The sequence below is a fragment of the Cydia splendana genome, chromosome 1 (assembly GCF_910591565.1).
Source record: "Cydia splendana chromosome 1, ilCydSple1.2, whole genome shotgun sequence".
Lineage (NCBI taxonomy): Eukaryota > Metazoa > Arthropoda > Insecta > Lepidoptera > Tortricidae > Cydia > Cydia splendana.
Window position 1 is genome coordinate 9,794,781 of NC_085960.1, and position 22,523 is coordinate 9,817,303.

At 37.5% G+C, this 22,523-nt stretch overlaps 1 protein-coding gene and 1 long non-coding RNA gene across 2 annotated transcripts in view; both read left to right on the forward strand.

The window, feature by feature from the left end:
• LOC134796505 (uncharacterized) overlaps positions 1-22,523 on the forward strand; it is a 363,632-nt gene that overhangs the window by 253,665 nt on the left and 87,444 nt on the right. The window lies entirely within an intron of this gene.
• Positions 4,831-22,459, forward strand: LOC134790531 (facilitated trehalose transporter Tret1-like). Its single transcript, XM_063761358.1, has 7 exons — positions 4,831-4,987; positions 8,727-8,862; positions 10,709-10,937; positions 11,339-11,495; positions 19,948-20,337; positions 20,640-20,926; positions 21,791-22,459. Exons 1-7 carry the CDS (start codon positions 4,922-4,924, stop codon positions 22,095-22,097), a joined length of 1,572 nt encoding a protein of 523 aa, XP_063617428.1. The 5' UTR covers positions 4,831-4,921; the 3' UTR covers positions 22,098-22,459.

Consider the following 22,523-nt stretch of genomic DNA (forward strand, 5'->3'; position numbering starts at 1 on the left):
TGCATATATTTCGGGGATCTCAGAAACGGCTCTAACGATTTCGATGTAATTTGCTATATGGGCGTTTTCGGGGGCGATAAATCGATCTAGCTTGTAGTCTTATCTCTGGGAAAATGCGCATTTTAGAGTTTTTATATGTTTTCCGAGCAAAGCTCGGTCTCCCAGATATTTTTCTTTAATCAGTGTGCAGTTTTGCATTTTATGCTCTAAAGAGTCTAGAGTGTAAAATAATTTGATGCAAATTTTGAGTAATTTCTTCATGTTATCTAGTAAATTTGAATGCTGACATTGTATGATAAATACCTATTTAAAAGCATTATTTTCCATTAGGTAGGTAGGTATAGTTCGTAGTTTTGTAACAGAGCCCGGCGGCTAATCCTATTGTCTATTGTTAAGTAAAACCGCACGTGCTACTTACCTGCAAAAAAGGGTCATACTCATTCTATTTGGCACCTGAGCGCGGGCTAGTCCAACGCTCAAAAAACCAGTGTAGGTGCGCTCTCCGATAACGCGCCTTTGTTACGCATCTCGATGACACATTTTAGACTGGTTCTGTAGTGTTCGACTCGCCGGCACTCAGTAACCGAATTACGCAGGTTTGTATGCAGGTGGTTGTGGCACGTGGCACGAGCGGTTTTACTTAACAATAGACAATAGGATTAGCTCGGGCTCAGTTACAAAACTACGAACTATACATTAAATTTGTAATGTTCCCAAGCGTATATTTTTCCCGCGCGCGGTAATCATTTCACCCCACTGTATATACACATACAGTATACTGTTGTACACTCAAAGCAAAGTTTGTTTGTCTCACGTGCCCTGGAACAACGCAACGCTCCAAATTCCACTACATAAACCTACCGCTCGTGCATGATTTTTAACAAGCTTTTTTAACAAGCTTTTAATGGTCGACCTGTATGTAACTAACATGTAATGGAATCTAAGGTAACTAATTTAACCATCTTCCAAGGATCGTAGCGTCATGAAAATTGGCAGCTGTATGTAGTTCTGATGACAATACAATAATATGGTACTGTCGAACTGATCCGATGATGGAGACAGGAGGTGGCCATAGGAACTCCGTGATGAAACAACGCAACCTAATTGTGTTAGGGGTTTTTAGAATTGTCTCGATGAGTATTAGTTGTCTGTCGTAAGAAAAGTACAGTCAGCGATAAAAGCTTGTACCAAAAATGAAATTTTTGCCAAAAACTTATTTCCTTTTAGTTTACTCACGTCTCAATATACGAGTAAACACGAGAGGCAAGTAAACTACTACATTGTATAATGAATAACAGAACTATTTTGAGCTTGATAATTAGGATTGTGTTGACCAATACATATAAAACTACTAAAATATTTTTTCCTCTGTAAAAACTTTAATTGTGCTTCAATTGTCGCCATCGTTATATAATGCTACCGGTCATAGTTAATGGTTTTTTAATGGACCGAAGAGGAGATACGAAAATATCCGGCCAAGTGCGAGTCGGGTGCGAAACTCAAAATCTAACTATGTACCTACTTATGAAAGACCTGTGGCAATTCAATATTATTATGATATCTAGCTGATCTATTGATAGAGACCGGAACTCTATGATAAACCAACGCCTTTGGGTTTGTTTAGATCAGCATTTCCCAAACTATGGGTCGCGACCCATTGGTGGGTCGCAAGCGAATATTGGGTGGGCGCTGAAACTACTAGGAAATCTGAGGATCACCAATACAATTTTATACCCCCTTTTTAAGGCGGCCTCGAGTTGGGCCCCAAAAGTGGCAGTTTTTGTTAGGTGGGTCGGAAGCTAATCAACTTTAGGAACCCCTGGTTTAGATCACTTTTGAAAGAAGTATTTTTCTTAAAGCTATCAGCGTATCAAACATAAAATTTTTGGCAAATAATTTAGCACTTAAGTTGACTGGAAGAGATCTTTAGCGAAAAGATGGCCTGTTGTCATGCCCGTCATAGAAAACGAAGTGACTGCCCGGCCCGGACCCGGACCGTTCTAGTCTGCGTTATCCGTTAGGAACAAGTATTTTTAATCAGTTAATCGCAGAACAAAGAACCGGTACCGATAGATATATCGTATTAACTCGGCGATAAACTGGTCCTTATTTTTGATATACCTACCTAATAAGCAACCTTTTAGTTTTCTGTTAATCAGTAACCAATGTTTAGAATTTAAATAATGATATTTGAAAGCAAAGCCAACATATTGATGTTGATGCTCTACCATTTATTTTAATGATAAGGTGCTCGGCGTGGTTCCAATAGCCTTATATTTTTATATTTTATTAGTAAACTTATCTAGTATTTTATTCTTGATTGTACATACGAACATGCCGTACATCGCACTTATTATAGAAATAAATATCAATGTTTCTTATTATAGTAAGATTAATACGAATAAAGAAATAAATAACCTAAGGAGTAAATAAATATAACTGTCGCTTAAAATCCCTTAACCTTTATTAGGGGATTCTTATGTTGAACTACATTTATTTATCTTTTGGTAGGTTACGAACTTTATATTAAGCAAGCTTTTTAAAGTACCTATATAAATAGTTACCTATTAAATAAATACTTCTAATAACTTAAAACTATCATTAAAAGATATTGCATATTCAGATTTTTGTCTTATGGGTCATAATCTCGGAGTGCATCTTGACAGCGAGATCCAGCTAGTAGCTCACGTGGATAAAATAACAGCTAAACCGTACAGGATGCTTGGATTCATTACTCGCCAAAGCAAAGATTTTAAAAACCCTAACACATTACTCGTCCTTTATAACGCATTTGTAAGGTCTAATCTGGAGTATGCATCCACCGTATGGAACCCGTTCCATTCGGTACATATAAACTCTTTGGAACGCATACAAAAAAATTCATTCGTTTCCTTAACTATAAATTCAAAGATTATAATTGCGAAATTGCGAACACCTTGAAAGTCTCCAGACACGAAGAGAAAAAAGGGATGTTACGTTTTTATTTAAATTGTTGAATAATATTATCGATGCCCAGCATCTCGTGGAGAAAGTGTCGTTCCGTTGTCCAAGCTCTCGAACTAGATCTACTAATCTGTTTTGTGTTCCTTTTAGTCGTAAAAGATATGTCAAGAATAAGTACCTAGGAAGAAGCATGCAATATTTATAACAAAAAATATTCATCTCTGGATATCTTTCATTTGAATTTCCGCCAGTTTGTTTCTGCAATGAAGGCACTAGCTAAATGATCACATTACAACTACAATAATTATATATCTACCATGCAGTTAGTAGTGCTAACAATAATTCTTTATTTGGTTAAGTTAAGTTAATTAATGTTAACTAGAACTATTATTATCATTAAGTCTACGCACATTTGTATATTTACTTGCAATATGTTTTGGTCCTATTCTTTTCTACTCTTTCCTATACTTTTCTTTTAATTTTGTTACACCTATAGATTTACTTTACATTTCGTACCTATTCGCAAGTTGTACTCTCAGAGCAAAATTGTATGTATTAACTTTCAGTGGAAACTGTTTTGGCTAATGTGTTAAAATATCTTTCTTAGGCTATAAGAATTATATAAGAAAATCAAATAAATAAAAAATAAAATAAAATAAATTAACTGTCATTTAAGTGCATGGCCTACCTCAACTGGCTATCATTAAGACGTAATAATCACTTGTGGTCTTTATACATTTTTTGTTAATGGCTGTAGATACAAAATCAATTAAAACCTATTATAAACAGGCTCTTCAAAAATTACTGAATGTATGATAACGAATTAACCAACAAATTAAGAATATTTTTTTAAGCTGGGTAACAATAGACTTAAATGTTAGTACCTACATACTTACTTTTTTTGAATTTAATGTAGGTATGAACAATTTTAAAATTATTAAAAACTCGTATTACCATGTTGTTGAATAATTACGTAGGTAAACAGCATAGAGTTCATGTTAGATTTACGTTAAATGTAATTTTGCCTAAAAACTAAATGTTAGATTTTTCCAATTTATTACCCTAAAACACATCGTATTTAACATTAACAATAATAAAATTGTAAACTCGAATATCAGAATAATTCGCTTTCATTTCATACCATCGTAAAGTCTAGAATCTAGATAGATTAAATAAATTTTCCTCCCTAGTTTATTTTGATAACTCAAATATTTACGCACTAGAATAACAACGCATTTTCAGTATTTACTTTGCTTTAGAAATCTAATCCTTTACTGTAGGCACATATTATATATATATATATATATATATATGTAATAGTTCTTAAGCTGTAGGTACTAATACTTCAGTTAAAGGGGCTTCTCAGAATAATATTTTGTTAAGTATCTATCCTATGTCACTGAACGAGTTTATAGATATGTTGTATTACGAATATCTAATTTCCGGTCTATCCATCAATCGTTTACCATATTATGATATTATTATCAGTAGGTACTACAAGAGTTATGCACGATTTCCACCAACACCGGGCGAACTCAGAGCGCATCTTACTACAAGATTCTAATACAGTATACTGTAGTTACTTTCCGATCGGACGTCGCAGACGGGAATAGCTACCATTTAAACATGGAATTAAGTTATGGAAAACTAAAGTCATAAAATAATTTAACAGGTTTGACCGAGAACCACAAAGACGGTCGATTAAAAATCAGTATTAATAAGACAACGCATGTTTAAATTAATGACATAAGTATCTTTAAATGTGTCAGAAGTGCCCGCCTTAATTTTGTTAAACAAGTATTGCAAATATAGCCTAGATTACTGTAATTGTTCGGTAAACTTGTCGAGTGTGCAATAAAGCATATTATGTTTAGTACTTACCTATGGTTTAGTTGCACATAGAATAAGTTAAACAAGTCAGACGTTGTTGTGTGTATGATTTGGTGTGAAGTGTCGCAATCGTTGGTACAGCGAAAAAATGACACAAACACAGATACGGGAAAACAAAGCTCCGATCAGCAGGACGAGAGTCGTCGGTTCACAGGTGTGTATGTAGATGTACTTATATTATATTTATTTTTTCATAATTTAAAATGTTTTATTTTTATTAATATTTAGTTAATTAAATTCCGTAGGTTTATGTAACACGATGATCGTGCATAAAACGTTTTACATTTTTGCGAATCGAATATGAATGGATGGAAAATGAAATAATAATCTACCAAGTTAAATGATAATACCTAATAACCTAAACCTTTAACCGCGTGGTGCAACTGAGCCGAAATCGTCAAATAACACCAATCAAAATATTTTAAATACAATATTTAGTAGTAGTACCTAGTAGAGTCTGTGCGGAAAGAGAAGAGTCGTGGAATGTATGGGGCCCTATACATTCCACGACTCTTGTCTTTCCGAACAGACTCTAGTAATCACTTTACTGTACACAAAACATGTATTGATATATTTCGTAGTTCTAAATTGTAGCCGTTTATAGCTATTAGCCCTTTAATTAGGTACCTTGGCCTATAGTTGTTGCGATCTTATTTTTAAATTAATGGTTAAATAAAAAACAATTTTCCTCAGTTTGTAAATTGATTTATGCTTAAAATTTTTGGTGGGTAATGTATACTCTATTGAATATTTAAACATTTTAAACTTATCAATAGACGTTAATGGTCTGGTTTCCTACAACAAATACAAAACTAGTCCGACTAAACTAGTTTTATCCAAAATATATACATATATACGCAGCATAATACTTATATAAGAATTATCTTAGTTATTTTACATTTAAGTAAAGCGCGTTTGCTACGTTACCATTAACTGCAAAAGAAGGAGCAAAAACAACATTTATATTATTAATTTATTTAAGAGATTGAAAAACATGAGTTTGCCATAACTTATTTACCTATCCTATAGTAACTGGCATTTTTTTCCATTGCGTCACGGCAAAATGTTTTTAAATAAAAACGTTCAAGTCAAAGCATAACTTAAAGAACGTTATATTGCCTGTTTTGGAAAGGCATTAACTAAATCCCTATTTAGGTACCTTAAGACGACGAGTACCGATAATCAAGACAAGGCAATCATGTAAATTGCATCCATCCGAGAGCTGTTCTATCAGCCTCCTGAGACGTATTTCCTCCACTTACCTTTATTTGTCTAATGGGCATAAATGGGTTAATAGTACAATCTACAAAGGCCATTTATAGATGTGAAATGGTAGAAGTCCAGAGGTCAATGCTCCATCAATTCCGTTCAATTTAGCAGTGTATTGACATATGATGCCTACCACTCTTGCCTAATAAAACATTAGTTTTACCTTCAAAGCGACTTAATCGCGTGCTATATCAATCATAGCATATTGAAAACAAACCATACTTCTACTATCAGGAACAAAAACGAGGGAAACGTAGGACATAAGTAATATAATTTTTTAAAATGCAAGAAAATTAAAAATTACATTCTTAACACTGCTGAGCTACGGTCGTAGCGCTACGTCGTAGCCGATAACATGGGTTTCCCGGTATGTAGCGGAAATGCTTCGTAGAGGCAGAACGACAACGTGTCGTGATTAGCACTGAATGGGTTGCAATGCAACACTTGCAACATCATTCGGGTGACTAGCGGCTCGATTCGAAAATGAATTAGATTTCTACTAGACTTCAACAAGTTACGATACGGATAATTTAAAGATATTTGTAAGATAGATATGTCAAATTTGACGTTTCCGCGATTCTGGAGGTCCTCTTGAACGATTTCGACAAGTTATGACTTAGATATCCAAGTCACATCTAGTCGATATCTAATGTAGATCTAGTTGATCTCTAAATCGTCCCCTTCCTTACGTATGAAATACCTACATCAATCTAAAATTTATATTCTACACAAATATATGGCACGTATATTTATACATTATATTACATTTTTATTGCTCTTCAAAGTTTATTCATTATTTATTAAATTTAATCATTATAGCGCAGCAACTACGAGTAGACAAAGAAAAACAAAAAACCGGCCTAGTGCGCAAGTACCATTACGCAAAAAAAAACAAGTTTGCTGTATGGGAGCCCTACTTAAATATTTATTTTATTCTGTTTTTAGTATTTGATATAAATCATCAGAAATAAATCATCTGTGTAAATTTCAACTGCCTAGCTATCACGGTTCATGAGATACAGCCTGGGACAGACAGACGGACAGACAGACAGACGGACAGACGGACGGACAGACAGACGGACAGCGGAGTCTTAGTAATAGGATCCCGTTTTTACCCTTTGGGTACGGAACCTTAAAAAGGTACTACATTGTTTCTTACAAAAATAATATAAAGCGATGCGTATAAAATACGCAAAACTACAAGAATAATTATTTGAGACTTGTCACACATGCTTCCGTAAACAAATAAAGAAATAAGTAATAAAAAATAAATAATTCATATATTTAAGTAAGTTTCCCTTTACGTGCCTTTACCTATTAAATTGTTGGTTTATGTATTTGTAACTTCCCTAATTAGGTCAAAGAAGCCCTTGATCTGACAACCAGTTGACGAACCGGTCGCGAGTCTGTCCATTGCCTTGGATCTAACATTTGACCTCTAATAGATATTAATCGGTTTTCTGTTTGAAGCATACCAATTGTTGTGTAATTTAATCACAATCAAATATTTACCAACTGTTAATATGGTATGGTATCTGATGACAGAGCCGAAAAGAAAGTTTAATATTACCTCATTAAGCTCATCGTCCTTATATCTCGTAGATGAATTATGATATTAATGGGTTAATCACCTATCAATCGGTCGTCGGTCTTAACCTCTTCATTACGCTTCAAAATACAATGAAGCCGCCTTTTTATTTAAACAAGGATTTAGGTTACACCGCTCAAGAAGTATAACCTAGGAACTAGTTGTGCAGAGTTGTTCGCTCTAAAAGCATTTAAGTGTAATAATGTATAAACTTTAAAATTTGTAGTTTGATGTTTGCGCGCCGGATATTCATTTGTTTATTGCTCATCAGATTTGGATCTTAGCACATCAATTACTATCTAGAAAAATTGTCCTACAGTACGGTTACCATCAGTTTGTCACTGACATAAACGCCGTCGAGAACGTAATTTACTTTCTATACATCTCGCTCGCACTCGCATATTAGTGCAAACGGAATGTATAGAAAGTAAATTACGTTCTCGACGGCGATTATGTCAGTGACAAACTGATGGTAACCGTACAGGTCTCCATCGCCATACAGCGGGGTAACGCTGCAAGTGTGATGGGGACCTTTGGACCCGGCATGGCTCAGAGCGGGTTTTAGTTCTTAAGTTTTGTATGTACCTACCTATCTAGAATAGATTTGGAATCAAATATATACACAGGATACTTTTATTCAGAATGGCACCACGAATTATATCCTATTAGGGTAGGATAGCATTAGTAGCGTAAATGGTGTGATGCGCGGACGTAGGGTAGTTTTTAGGGTTCCGTACCCGAAGGGTAAAATCGGGACCCTATACTAAGACTCTTCTGTCCGTCTGTCTGTCTGTCTGTCAACAGGCTGTATCTCATGAACCCTGATAGCTAGACAGTTGAAATTTTCACAGATGATGTATTCCTGTTGCCGCTATAACAACAAATACTAAAATTTGCTTAAAATATTTAAGTGGGGCTTGCATACAACAAACGCGATTTTTTGCCGTTTTTTGCGCAATGGTACGGAACCGTTCGTGCGCGAGTCCGACTCGCACTTGGCCGGTTTTTTATTGTGAACATTATAATTGTATTCCAGGTGTTAGCATGCCTGGCGCTGGACCTGCTGCTGGTAGGGCTCGGCATGTCCATCAGCTTCGTGACAATGGTCCTGCCAGAAGTACTGGACGCCAAGGAGGGGCTCTCTATCAACGAGAAACAAGCCTCATGGTTTGGTAAGACCTCTACTCTAACTATTCAACTCGTTTTTAGCCAAATAATACTTAAAAGTGATTTTGGTTGAGATCTCATCTCAAGACTCTTTATTCTTCTATAACCTATACGCCAACTACATAAATACCTTTATACAGTTCTGACGAACACACAAGTTTTCTCTCCTGTGGATAATAGTTAACAGCTTGTGAGCATGTAGGTAGTAATGATTTTATCATACTTATCCAAATAAAATGAGTGCCTTTTGTATGTGTATAAGAGTTAAAAAAGAATTTAACTTTATAGCCCTTAACTTTTGAGTATCTCTACAGGAAAGACGTGAACACAGTTTTGCGTATGACCCATAAACTTGTAATCACGATTATACGTACGAACCGACCAGGAAGGAAGGCCAGCATTGTTGCGCCTACAATTTCCATAACGCCAAGGCAAAAGTGGAAATAATTTCCACTGTGGAATGCAGTCTAACTTTATAACTTGAAGCAAAGAACCTGTCCAATAATTGCAACAATCGACAAAATTATCACCTAACGCAAACGAAAACTGAACCGCAAACTAATCCAGATTATCCATTGATTAGGTAACTTGAGTCCAATATTATGTTTGAGTGCGCAAAGTATTCTTGGGTGTCAGCTTTCTTCCGGCAGAGAAGCCATGTCAGTGTCTTCTACGCTTGGCCTGGTTCGGACAGACCTCGAATATCTAATGAAACCAAACGCCACTGTATCCAGAGATGATATGATTTCAAATCTTGATAAATATAATTTAGTTCAAGATTTCTCTATGGTTCAAGTTACATTAAGTAATACAATTATATTCATTTTAAATGATTGGTAAAATGCGTAAATTTTCTTATATATTCTTACAAAGTCCTACACTTCCAATAATCAAACACTACTTATTTAGGGTCGGTTTCACCAAACCGTCTGTTACCGTTAAAACGTTCACTATTTTTGTATGAGTGACGTGTTCACTGCTGAGTGACGTTGATCAGTCTGTCAAATGGGTGCAACTGGCCCTTATTTACCTAAGTTGGGAACCATGTAGGTAGGTATTACTTTTCTACTTGTTATATACCATTCAAAATAATTAGTGGCAGAGTAAGTAAAAAGATAAAGCTATTATCTGGAGCACTGACTGGCCGTGCCCGTGGCCTATAGGCTATAGGCCAATACTCTTTTAATTGATAACTGAGAAATATTTTTGCTAAATGCTACGTAAGATTTGCACTCTCGGATTGTGAGTAAAACCTAGCTAGTGTACCTATTTAATGTCGATCGTATTGATGGTAACTGCCCACAGACCACCTCAACTACTAGATGGAGCATATAAGACAATCGAAGTCACCGCACATAAGCGCTCCCATACAGATTTAGTATGGGAGCGCGATCGCTTATTTTAGTTGTGCCCACAATAGCAACCAGTAATTTAAAAATGTACTGTACAATAATTAAGGTTTGCCAGTGTAACTGGGCAGTATAAAATGGTGTAGAATATTACCCAGTGCTGCTGCTCGAATCGTAGCAATTTACAAGTAAAATTGCAACTATGTGTGGTGCTCTTTGTAAACGTTTCATAATGCAGTGTATGTGTAGTTAAATACTTGATCTAGCTTGTTTACAATACATATAGATAGTGAAAATGGACAGTTTTCCTTTCCATTCTATTCCGATGTGTGCAAAAAACGTTATGAATGAAACCATTAAAGGAGACAATAACACCGTATCATGTCTACTTACATTATACTAAATACTTGTGCTCCACGTGATGACTAATTTTAGATGCCTTGTGTAATCTACTCTAGACTAAAACTATTAAAAAAAATACATATTATTCTAAATCTTTCAGGTGGAATGGCGTTCCTCTGCCAGCCGCTCGGGAGTATATTCTCCGGACCGATCCTAGACCATTTCGGACGAAAAAAGGCCCTGTTTCTGGTTAACATACCTCACTTGATCGCGTGGCTGCTCATGTACTACGCCTGGAATGTGCCCTCGTTGTTTATTGCGAATGCCTTGTTGGGCATCGGTACGGGCATCATGGAAGCTCCTTCCATTACATACGTCGGTGAAGTTAGGTGAGACACAACACCTTTTTTTAAAACATTTACGTCGCTTTTGGAGCATTCCGTGAAATTGTCTACCGTTTGTCCCGTACAAACGCCAATTTTCTGAAGATTATCAGATAAGGATTTTCCTTTTCTATTACAAATGGTCAAAAATATGCGCAGAAAAATAATCGCCTGCTTTAAATGCCGAAAAAAAAGTCGCACCACAGGAAATAAAATGCGTTTGTACGGGACAGCCCGTGGAATGCTCCTTTTTATTTTTCTGCCATTCATTCGCGTGTATCATTCACGTATTTATAGTGTTGTTCGACACGCCAAGTATTAAATATAACTTGTGTTTATGAGCACTTTTTTGTCATACGAAATAATATTCCAGCAGACATGTCAACATAAACATTTTATATTTGCAGCGACTCGTCAGTAAGGGGGATCCTGACGACGCTGACCAACAGTTTCACGTCTACCGGCATGTTTCTGTCCTACCTCCTTGGTACAGTGCTGCCGTGGCGGCAGGCGGCGCTCGTGTCGCTCGCTGTACCACTAACCACCATGCTGGTCGTGCTGTTTGTAAGTGTACTGTAGATGTTAGTAAGAATGATCCTGACGACGTTGGCAATTTATTTTTGTAGAAAAAATTCTAATCTCTAAAAACTAATTGAGAGCCCATCAACGTGCACACTAGCGCCACTGCTAAATAATCGTGATTATTTAAATTTAACGAAATATATTTAAAAAAAGGAATGAGGAGGAGGCCGCTACGTACTGTATTTTGTATTTAAGTACCTTTTGAATACATCAGACTAGGTTTTATGTTGCTGGATTCGTCGATCTATGAACTCAAAACAAAAACGGCCGTTTAACTATATGGACGCATAGATTGACGAATCCAGCAACATCGCCCAACAACAGCCCCCTTTTTTAAATATCTTTCGTTAAATTTAACTAATCATGATTAGCAGTGGCGCTAGTGTGCACGTTGATGGGCTCTTAAGGGGCTACCCCACGCCAATGACCTTCGACCTGAATCCCTTAGTTTTCTAATGTTTTTTGTAGCTTATTATACTAGCAAAAAGCAGAGCTTTGTAAGGGCTCGCGGAGTTTTTCTACCTAAACGTATGTACCGGACCGCGACTTTGATCCAATCCGAGGTTTATTTCATGTTCGATCGAGTGGGTGGGTATGTAATAAGTCAGTTAAGGCCATAACACACTATCGCACCGCACCAAGGTCGCGGTACGGTGCGATAGTGTGTTACGGCCTTTAAGAACGCAATTATAAGTGAGAGCAACTCGGAGTAATTAACAATGGAGCCGCCATTAACAGGCGTTCCCCTCTGTCGAGAAAAGGCGGCCAATGGTCAACCACATGTCAACCATATGTATGGACTGACGTTTATCTGACATGACGTACCTATACATTTGCCCCTCCCCCGCAAAAAACGGCAGACTATTTTGTACCGAAAATTTTAGACATGGCGGCTCCATTGTTAATTACTCCGAGGAGAGCAAGAAAGACAAACCGGACCCCGGTTGCTGTCAAGTACGCCTGTTTGCTACAGCTTTTACTTTGTCCATTAAAAACGTCTCCAGACGACAAAATCAAATTGCCAATATCATCCACACGTAATATACAATTTCATAAGCGCTTATTAGATCCTACACGGTCGCCCAGTACTTTTTGTAAGGATGCCAACTGGCTTTCCTACATAATGTTGGGTCAGCGAGCCAATGTCCTTGAATTTATTTTTGCGTCCACACCACACAATTCAGCGAAAATCTATCCCGTCTGGACACCTACTGGCGGTAATCACACTGCTCCGCACATAAACACACACACACACACAGTTCCACTAGGTACAGCCAAGGTTCAGCATTAGCTCTATCTTGGGTCCTGCTCTTCTAAGTGCTCGTTAAGACGTGTCAGATGACCAAAACAGCGTGTGCCTATGTTGCACCAAACCTGAGTTCCACTAGGTACTGCCAGGGTTCAGCATCAGCTTTATCTTGGGTACTACACCTAAGTGCTCATCAAGACGAGTCGGATGACCAAAACAGCGTGAGCCTATGGTGCAACAAACCTGAGTTCCACTAGGTACTGCCAGAGTTCAGCATCAGCTTTATCTTGGGTACTACACCTAAGTGCTCGTTAAGACGTGTCAGATGACCAAAACAGCGTGTGCCTATGTTGCACCAAACCTGAGTTCCACTAGGTACTGCCAGGGTTCAGCATCAGCTTTATCTTGGGTACTACACCTAAGTGCTCATCAAGACGAGTCGGATGACCAAAACAGCGTGAGCCTATGGTGCAACAAACCTGAGTTCCACTACGTATTGCCGTACCGGTGGTGGGCGGAAGCAAGGGGGCGTGGGGAGCACCCAGACGCGGAGGAGGCCGAGAGGGTGTCGCGGGCAGCCGCGGAGCGCCTACGAGAGCGATGGAGGGATGCCTTGGAGGATAGCCGCTATGGAACCCGAACCATAGGGGCTATTCTCCCGGTAATGGACGAGTGGGTGGACCGGAGCAAGGGGGCCCTGACATACAGGGTAACGCAGGTGGTGTCCGGACACGGCTGTTTCGGACACTACCTGCACAAGATACAGAGGGAGCCGGGGCCTCAGTGCCACGAATGTGGAGCGGCGGACGACACGGCCCAGCACACTCTAGAAGAATGCAATCGCTGGGCCGTGGAAAGAGCTGCCCTCAGGGCGGCCACGGGGGTAGCGGACCTCTCGCTACGCAGCATAATAGCGGCGATGCTGGGTAGCGAGAGGAAATGGGAAGCGGTGGCCTCCTTCTGCGAAGAAACCATGTCACAGAAGGAGGAGGCGGAGAGGGTGCGAGAAGCGGCTGCTGACGCGCTTCCTCTCCGACGTAGACGGCAGGGTCGAAGGCAAAGAGCGTATGCTCGCCTCGAGCCCCAGTAGGGTCAGCGGGTACCCCCAACCCAAGTAGCATTGCAAGCTGTATATAAGCTGTATTAAGAGCCAACGGGAGTGGTCATTTCTCCATACAAACGTACTCCTCGTTTTCCTCCGTGGTTTTTGAAGCCAGAGCAATGATTTTTTTCAACACAGATTAATATTGTCAATATCTGTGTCGGACCGTTTTGCTTTTTTTGATATTTTTGTTTTTTAAGGCGCTAGAGCCCTTCAAAAATGGCCAAAATGGCCTAATTGACTATGCCGCAATGAGAGGCGTGGCATTCAAAACTGATATCAATTAGCCAAAAAAGCAAAACGGTCCGACACAGATAATTTCATAATCATTTAGATTTCCAAATTTGGTTACGATTGGTTAAGTTTTGGAGGAGGAAACAGAGGAGTACGAAACCTCGATTTTTGAGATTTTTACGCAGGATTTTTCGCCTTGTCCTTATCGCACTACTTTTAGGTGCCGCTTCCGTTAGCGAGACGGGTATATTTACCTAAAATATTTAAAACTCAGCTCCTGTTTCGTCTTTCGTCAAAGTTTATTTGTATACTATAAGCTGTATAAGCGCTTATACAGCCCTTATAAGTAAAAAAAAGGGCCCAAATTATACAGCCTTTGGCGTTATTAGAGCTGTAGAATAGCTGTATAAGCAATACATAAGCTGCATAATAGCTGCATTACAGCTATATTTCGGTGTAACAGGAAACCTTAACACTACAGATAATCTCTTATAAGTACGATATAAGAATATAAGTTTTAAATGAGTTATAAGAAATAATTACAAGAGAATAATAATCATTTAAGAAACTAAAATGTCTTAATCTTGTTCATTCATTCGTAATATAGTAATGGCGACAATAAAGTGTTATAGTGGATGGTAAAAGTAAAAGTAAATATTATACAGGACTTGAATGGAATATTACATTATTAGTAAGTGCGGATTATTATTTATTGTGAACCTGTGTATCTTTTCTGGCAAAATATTTACGCGCCTGCAAAATAACAAAGAGAAACCATAAGAAAAATATCAAAAATCGGTAAAATTACTGTTTGTTTTTAAGGGAGTATCAAAAATATTTATAAATATTAATTCTAAGGCTAAACAATTTATTTTAGCTGGTAATCATAACACGGCGTTAGTCTGCTAAATATTTGCAAGTATTTCTTTAATTATATTTACAAATACGTTTTTTTTTTTATTGTAAAATGGCGACAATTTTTAAACAGCCTACAGGATAGTTGGAGAGCATTATAATCTTAGTAGCTGTGCTGTGTAATAAATGGAGTGTCTTTTACAGCTTTTGTAATTAAAACAGCTTTATAATAGAATATTTGTATTCGTTTGGCTGTATTTCGGTTCTCCGTACATAAGTTATAATTCTCTTTAGAGATCCGTATAACAAATAAAAAACCTGTACTGTAACTGTCATATATTCCTTTAGTTTTATAATACGCTTATTTTCAGAAATCATTACACTACTATACTTATACGAGTGTAAAATTACGCCAAAAGATTGTTATAAGCGACTCTATCAGTAATACGGAAAAGGTGGACTATAGCTGACATTTATTCATTTGGTTTTATAATACCCTTACAGACAGAAGTTATACAACTACTATTCTTATAGGAGAGTAAGATTACGCCATAAGAAATAGCTTTAAAACGGGGTTGACAGATACATTTGTACAGCTACAAGTGCCAAGTGATACTACAATACAGCCTGTATACAGCTTTTACGATAAAATTAGCTTGTAGTGTTTCACAACACTTACTGTTTTAAAACGGAGTTGATAGATACTTTTGTACAGCTAAAAGTGCCAAGTTTTACTACAATACAGCCTGTATACAGCTTTTACGATAGAATTAGCTTGTAGTCTCACAACACTTTTAGTTTTATAGTAGATTTTTTATATTCTGATAAAGCACCCCATGCTTCCGCAGGATCCTTTATAATGATTTTATACAGCTTGAGCTGTATAATGTCTGTAAAGTACCTTTTATACAGCTTAAATCTTTTCTGACACACTTATACGTCCCTTAAATGACTCTAAGTTCTTAATTGGCTGCTATATTGATGTTGCCGACACTTCCATGCTACTTGGGCCGTACCCGCATAGCACGGCCCCATACACGTCGTCGGAGGAGGGGGGGATCAAGCGTTTCTGATCCTCCCCCATTGTGAGGGGGGCCCTGGCGATAAGCCGGGGCTGCCGGAGGGCGCCGTGGTGGAATGTCATCCCAGTCGGTCCCAGTGCGCCCTCACGAACGGCAGAGAGGGTTAAACGCCGGAATGGGTTTAGTGGGTAGGGCCAAATTCTCCCCCTCTCTTGCCAGGAGAGGGGAAAGGAGCGGCGAGTCCCACACACCGTGCATAAACGCATTCCCACTCCGTCAAAAAAAAAAAGGGTTCAGCATCAGCTCTATCTTGGGTACTGCTCTCCCAAGTGCTCATCGTGACGAGTCGGATGTCCAAAACAATGTGTGTCTATGTTGCATCAAACCTGAGTTCCATTATACATTATACCTAACCTGCCAGGGTTCAGATCCGCTCTATTTTGGTTACTGCTTTCCCAAATGCTCATCAAGACGAGTCAGATTACCAAAACAGCGTGCGTCTATGCTACACACCACCTGAGTTCCACTATGTACTGCCAGGGTTCAGCATCCGCTTTATCCTGGGTACTGTTCTCCCAATTGCTCATCAAGACGAGTCGGATGACCAACAGCGTGTGTCTATGTTGCACCAAACCCGAGCTCCACTAGGTACTGCCAGGGTTCAGCATCACCTCTGTCTTGGGAACTAACTCTCCTAAGTGCTCATCAAGATGAGTCGGATGACCAAAACATAATGTGCCTTAGTTGCACCAAACCTGAGTTCCACTAGGAACTGCCAGGGTTCTGGGTCATTTTGTTGAACTGCACGCCGTCGTTGCAATTGGCGTGCAGTCGGCGTGTAGTTCCCATACAAGTTGCAGTCGTGTGTCGGCCCTAAGTCACTGAAGTTTGTATTAATATGCTTATCTTTATTTATAATTTTAGCAGTTCCAAGCAATAGTAACCCTAAAGGCGCCATTCATTAATTACGTAAGACAATTTTTGCCAGTTTTTGACCCCCTCCCTCCACTATGTAAGAAATAATAAGAATAGGCTGACCCCCTCCTTCTCCCATTTCCCTATATTACCATATATTACGTAAGAATCTAAAGGAAAAATTGAGTACCTACACGTTTGGTTTGTATTAGTGCTTATTTTTCAAAAAAAAATTTTTTGAATGTGATATATGTACCTGTACAAAGGTACTTGAGCTCGTTTAAGCTAACTCTGCACCGTGTTTGATAGCATATCATAGAAATTAAATAAAAAGTCGCATCTTTGTGATCTTACGTAAGAACTATGAAAACCCCCTCCCTCCCCCATGTAAGAAAAAATAAGATATGTTCGACCCCCCTCCACCCCAAAATCGTCTTACGTAATAAATTAATGGCGCCAAAACTGTTTCTCGAACTGAAAATACCCTGATTTAAGTTTGCTAACACAACATGATTGATCAGTTCATCAGCGTCACAAAACCAAAATTGACCTCCGCAGTGAATAGGTATACAGCAAGATTGATTGTTCTAGTAGGTATTCACAGAAACTTAATTGCTAAATTGGGAGTCAAACCAAGCGAAGCGAGGTGGGTCTGAATCCAAAATTTTAACCCACTTTTGTATTCATCGTTGTTAATGGCGTAAGCGCCATCGACATTATTGAAATTGAAAACACGACATAGGTATCGTTGTCTGAGTACCCACAACACAAGCCTCCTTGAGATTACTTTGGGGCTTAGTCAATTTGTATGTCCAATATTTATGTATTTTTTTACTAGTAACGCCATCTGTTAGAGAAGTAGATAATTCATTATTTTGCCAACAGATGGCGCTAGTAGTAATACAAAGTGTTATTACTTTATTTTATTTTTAGGTTTATAAAATTATATTTTTATGTTTGATAACACCTCTAGACATGAATTTACATTACTATGTCAAATTTCAAACCTAACAGTGCAGTAGTTTTTCCGTAAAGTGTACCACAAGAATGCATAGTTCGTCGAATAGTGATAGGGCTCGCTTCGCTCGCCCTAATTAACAGCAACGGCTTTAAGCAATATAGTATCCCATATTTACTTCAAAGTTCATTGTCTTCGAGATATTTGGCATCAAAGTTGAACAATTTTAGGCTAAAAAACTGGTTTTCTGGCCATAACTTTTGTGTTAATTAGTTTAAAATAAAAACCCTGGACACGTTTTTCGAGACGTTAAAGACGAACCCAAATATGTAGATTTCGTACATGTAAGATCCTTCACTGCAAACTAGATACGAAAAAAGTGTTTTTTTAGACAATGTTTAAAAAAATCATAATAAAATAAGTATTCATTTTTTTCAAAATCTGGTGGATAAAACCGGAGAATAAGGATTGAAAAACCGATAACCGTTTGTCTTATAATTCTATCTGTAGTGCAAAAAAAGGAGATACGATTCAAAACTTGTCAAAAATCGACGAAAACCTCGGGTAGCCCCTTAAGTATATTCGTATACCTACAACTTTTTTTAACAAAAAATTTTTATATGAAAAAGAGAAATTTTACAAAAAACTAAGATATTATTCCTATTACTCAAAAACGTAGGTTTTAACTTGAAGATGCGCGTGATATTACTAATTAAGAGCATTACGGAATTAATCACCTGACCTCGTCTGATTACCTTGATTTATTAATCAATCACGTAAATAACTCAGTGTCACATTACAATACACGATAAGGAATTTATTAACTATAATAGTAAAAGTAATAGGTAATAATAATAATAATGCATTGGGCCGGGTAACTGCCAAAGCGATTAGTTTTGAAAATTGCTAATTCTACTAAATCAGAGAAGCACTTTACTTTGGCCAACTTAGGCATCTGCAACGCTTACCCATCAGCCATCACACATATTGTTTCCTGTTGTTGTTATGGTGGGACATTGCTTCTAGCCTAGTAGATATTTTTTCTGTACGACTTGTACATATATATTAGCAGTACCATTGACCGGGGTGACTTTCAAATGCAGGGGTGACTTTAAAATTCTAGTTTTTAAGCCATAATATATATTTATGCGAGATTTTTTACAGTAGGTGAATATGAATATACAGGGTGTAATCGTTAAGTGTGGCCAGGCGATAATTCCGTAAATATAACAGATATCAGAAAACTTCAAATTGATATCGAAAGTGCGTTACCCAATGAGTAAAATTACATTAATAACTTTTTTTAAATAAACGTAGAAATATCCCAAACATTAACTTCAAACCCTCCCATACATTTAGTACGACGACTCACCCCTAGAGATAAAACTGCTTGAGATTCATTATTTGCGATAATAAACTGTAATAAAATAATAAAACTACCGTTTATCAAATAATAAATCTAAGATTTATTTTTTAATCACAACGCAAATTTTAAGAAAAGTTCATTTAGCAACATTTAAGAGAGTCCGTCAATGTATCGCACATCGCACAAGAACGGCGTCACTTCGAGCAACTAATGTAAACAAAAAATGTAGTTGCCTAAAGAATAAGTTAAATATGTTAGATTTATTATTTCATAAACGGTAGTTTTATTATTTTATTACAGTTTACTATCGCAAATAATGAATCTCAAGCAGTTTTATCTCTTACGACACCGACAGCGTTCTTTGAGGTGTGAGTCGTCGTACTAAATGTATGGGAGGGTTTGAAGTTAATGTTTGGGATATTTCTGCTTTTATTTAAAAAAGTCATTAATGTAATTTTACTCATTGGGTAACGCACTTTCGATATCAATTTGAAGTTTTCTGATATCTGTTATATTTACGGAATTATCGCGTCCACACTTAACGATTACACCCTGTATATTAATCTAACTAGTTACAGGAACATTTTCAGTAAATAATGAATAATGGTAATTCTATGGCCGTTTTAAATCTATCAAAGTAACCCCAAATTTTCCAAAGTCACCCCGGTCTACGGTATCTAAGTAAAAACAAAGCACATAGACTTATTAAAATTTGGATGTTGTTGATTTTTAGGTACCTGAGACTCCGATATGGCTGCTTTCCAAGGGGAGGCAGAAAGAGGCCCAGCGGTCGCTCTGTCAGCTGCGAGGATGGTGCGAGCCAGAAGACGTCAAGGAAGAATTCGACCAGCTCCTCAAATACAACGACGCTATCCACCAATGTGTCATATGCCTTAAAGAAGACAAAACCGTCCTTCCGTGCGAACACATGACGGCGCCTCTCATTAAGAGGATTGTACTTAAATACAAGCACGTTTTTCTTGTGAAAGAAACTATGAGACCGTTCGCCCTAGTGATGGCATATTTCCTATTCTACCTGTTTAGCGGACTCATGCCAATCAGGCCGAATATGATTAATTTCTGCAAGGCCCTTGGGATGAAGTACGAGACGAAAACTATCGTGGTGAGTCTAAATAAGTACATAATAATATTTACAACTGTAGTTTTTAGTTTAAATATATCCACTTATGGCTGCTAGTTTATTATTGGTTTTTACTGTTATGTAATCAATAATTCATTTTATTAAAAATTTCAGAAACCTTAAAATATAATCCCTTATTTACGAATTAATTTTTACATCAAAACTGCTAGTCTACGAGGTTACATTATTGTACATCCCTTAGAAAATGTTAATTACTTCTATGATAATTTCTGATTCAATAATTATCTGCGTATGTTATTTACAAATATATAATTTATTTCCAGGTTCTAGTCGGCGCAGTATTCATTGTCATGAACTTGCTATCAGCAGTAATAGTTAAATTAATTGGCAAACGCAAGCTGGTCATCGGCTCCCTGTCGGCAACAGCTCTTTGCAGTCTCCTCATCAGCATATACGCGGGGACAAACCTGCCTCGAGACCTCTTCTCCTACGAGCCTCACACGTTCCCCGAGCCGACAGACACTCTCCCAGTAGTGCTCTTCATGATGCTCGTATGCTTCACAAGTCTGGGAATACCTTGGGTGGTGCTGTCTGAAGTGTTTCCATTCAGGTATGTATTTATTTTAAACTTTATTACATATCAAAAAAGGTACAAATATGGCGGACTTAATGCCTCATAACATTCGCTATTTTTATATACCTATTATTATTTTTCTATATTTTTTTTGCCATGGTATTTCGTACTATTTAGTGCTGCTATTTGATTACGAATAGTGTTATTTGATAATAATAATGTATTAACTCATATTTATAGACGGGTCTAACGTGAAATGTATTCAATTACCTTTATTTACCGACGTTTCGACACAGGTTTCACTGGTCGTGGTCGCGGCTAACTGATGTCCCAGCATTTGAGTTAATATGTGTTCAAAACGCGAAAGTTTTAAATATAATAAGAATGTAGTAGCCGGGATTAAGATCATACCGATTTTACCAGTGGTGTTTAGGGTTTTGCTCCAGAAAAAATGTTTCTATTATATAGCTGGTTTGCGCGCGTACTTTGTTTGATTTCGCGTTTGAGGCTTAGCCGGTGTGGGGTGACGCTGACACCTCCACTGACTCGAGGCCGCTTAGGTTGAATCAGCAGAGTCATGCGAGCTTACAGGGCTATTTGCCCCAACTTCGCCTCCCCCCTATAGTCTCCTCTTCCTAGTCCTTGCTGCAGGATCTGCTGGCTGGAGTTGCCCCTAGTATCAGTATCAGTATCAGAAAAAATGTTTCTATTATAAGAAATTCCAGTCCCGTACAAAATTGCTTTCAAATGTACCCTGATTATGTAGACACGTTTCTGGAAGATTTTTAATGAGCGTGCATAACAAAATTAACCTTCTATTGTATTTGAAGAGCATAATGGAAATGTAGAAATTATTGTTTATTACTAAGTTTTATTAATTAATTCGTATTTGATTTTCAGGAGTCGCGGGATGGCGACGGGCATGGCTGCAGCGTTGAGTTATGTCATGCTCTTCGTTGCAACTAAGACTAACTACAACATAGAGTCAGCATTTCATCTCAGTGGGGCATTTACAATTTATGCCATATTTGGCTTCCTTGGTAGTATGTATCTATATTTCTACCTACCAGAAACTGAAAACAAGACATTGGTAGAAATAGAAGCCTTTTACAAGGGAAATCGAAAGATTTTCGCTGATGACTTTTTGATCAATGCTTTCAAAAAGAAGTCAAGTAATGATGCTAATGCTCCCATGCTAGTCAATTGAAAATGTAAAAAATATTAGGGTAATAATTGAAATTTTAGGATAATTATATGTAACCATAATGTTTATTTCAAGAAATTGTATGAGGCATCATGTGTAAAATGCCGATATGATAAAATAAAATGTTTCGATTGAGTTATTATTTAGTGTGTTGTAATGTAAATGTAAGGTTAACCGAAGTACCGTGACCAAAGCGAGTGGTGTTTTTTATTTGCACCTTTGTTTTAATGCACGAAACACATTTTTTATCAAACTACTTAATGTTACGCTGTCCTTTATCATCCCGGTAGACCTTACGTCCATGTTATCAATGGGTTATTAATATGTATGTATTTTTATACTGGCTATTAAGCCCATCTCTTATGTAATCAAAGCTGAGCTAATTAAAAACCTGAGCTATGAAACGTTGTTTTATTTCGAAGGAGAATG

Bases quoted from the DNA above. Each gene is read 5' to 3' on its own strand.
- LOC134790531 (XM_063761358.1), top strand. From the start codon at position 4,922: ATGACACAAACACAGATACGGGAAAACAAAGCTCCGATCAGCAGGACG. The intron at 4,988-8,726 runs GTGTGTATGTAG...ATTGTATTCCAG, and splicing joins CGAGAGTCGTCGGTTCACAG to GTGTTAGCATGCCTGGCGCT. The intron at 20,927-21,790 runs GTATGTATTTAT...TTTGATTTTCAG, and splicing joins TCTGAAGTGTTTCCATTCAG to GAGTCGCGGGATGGCGACGG.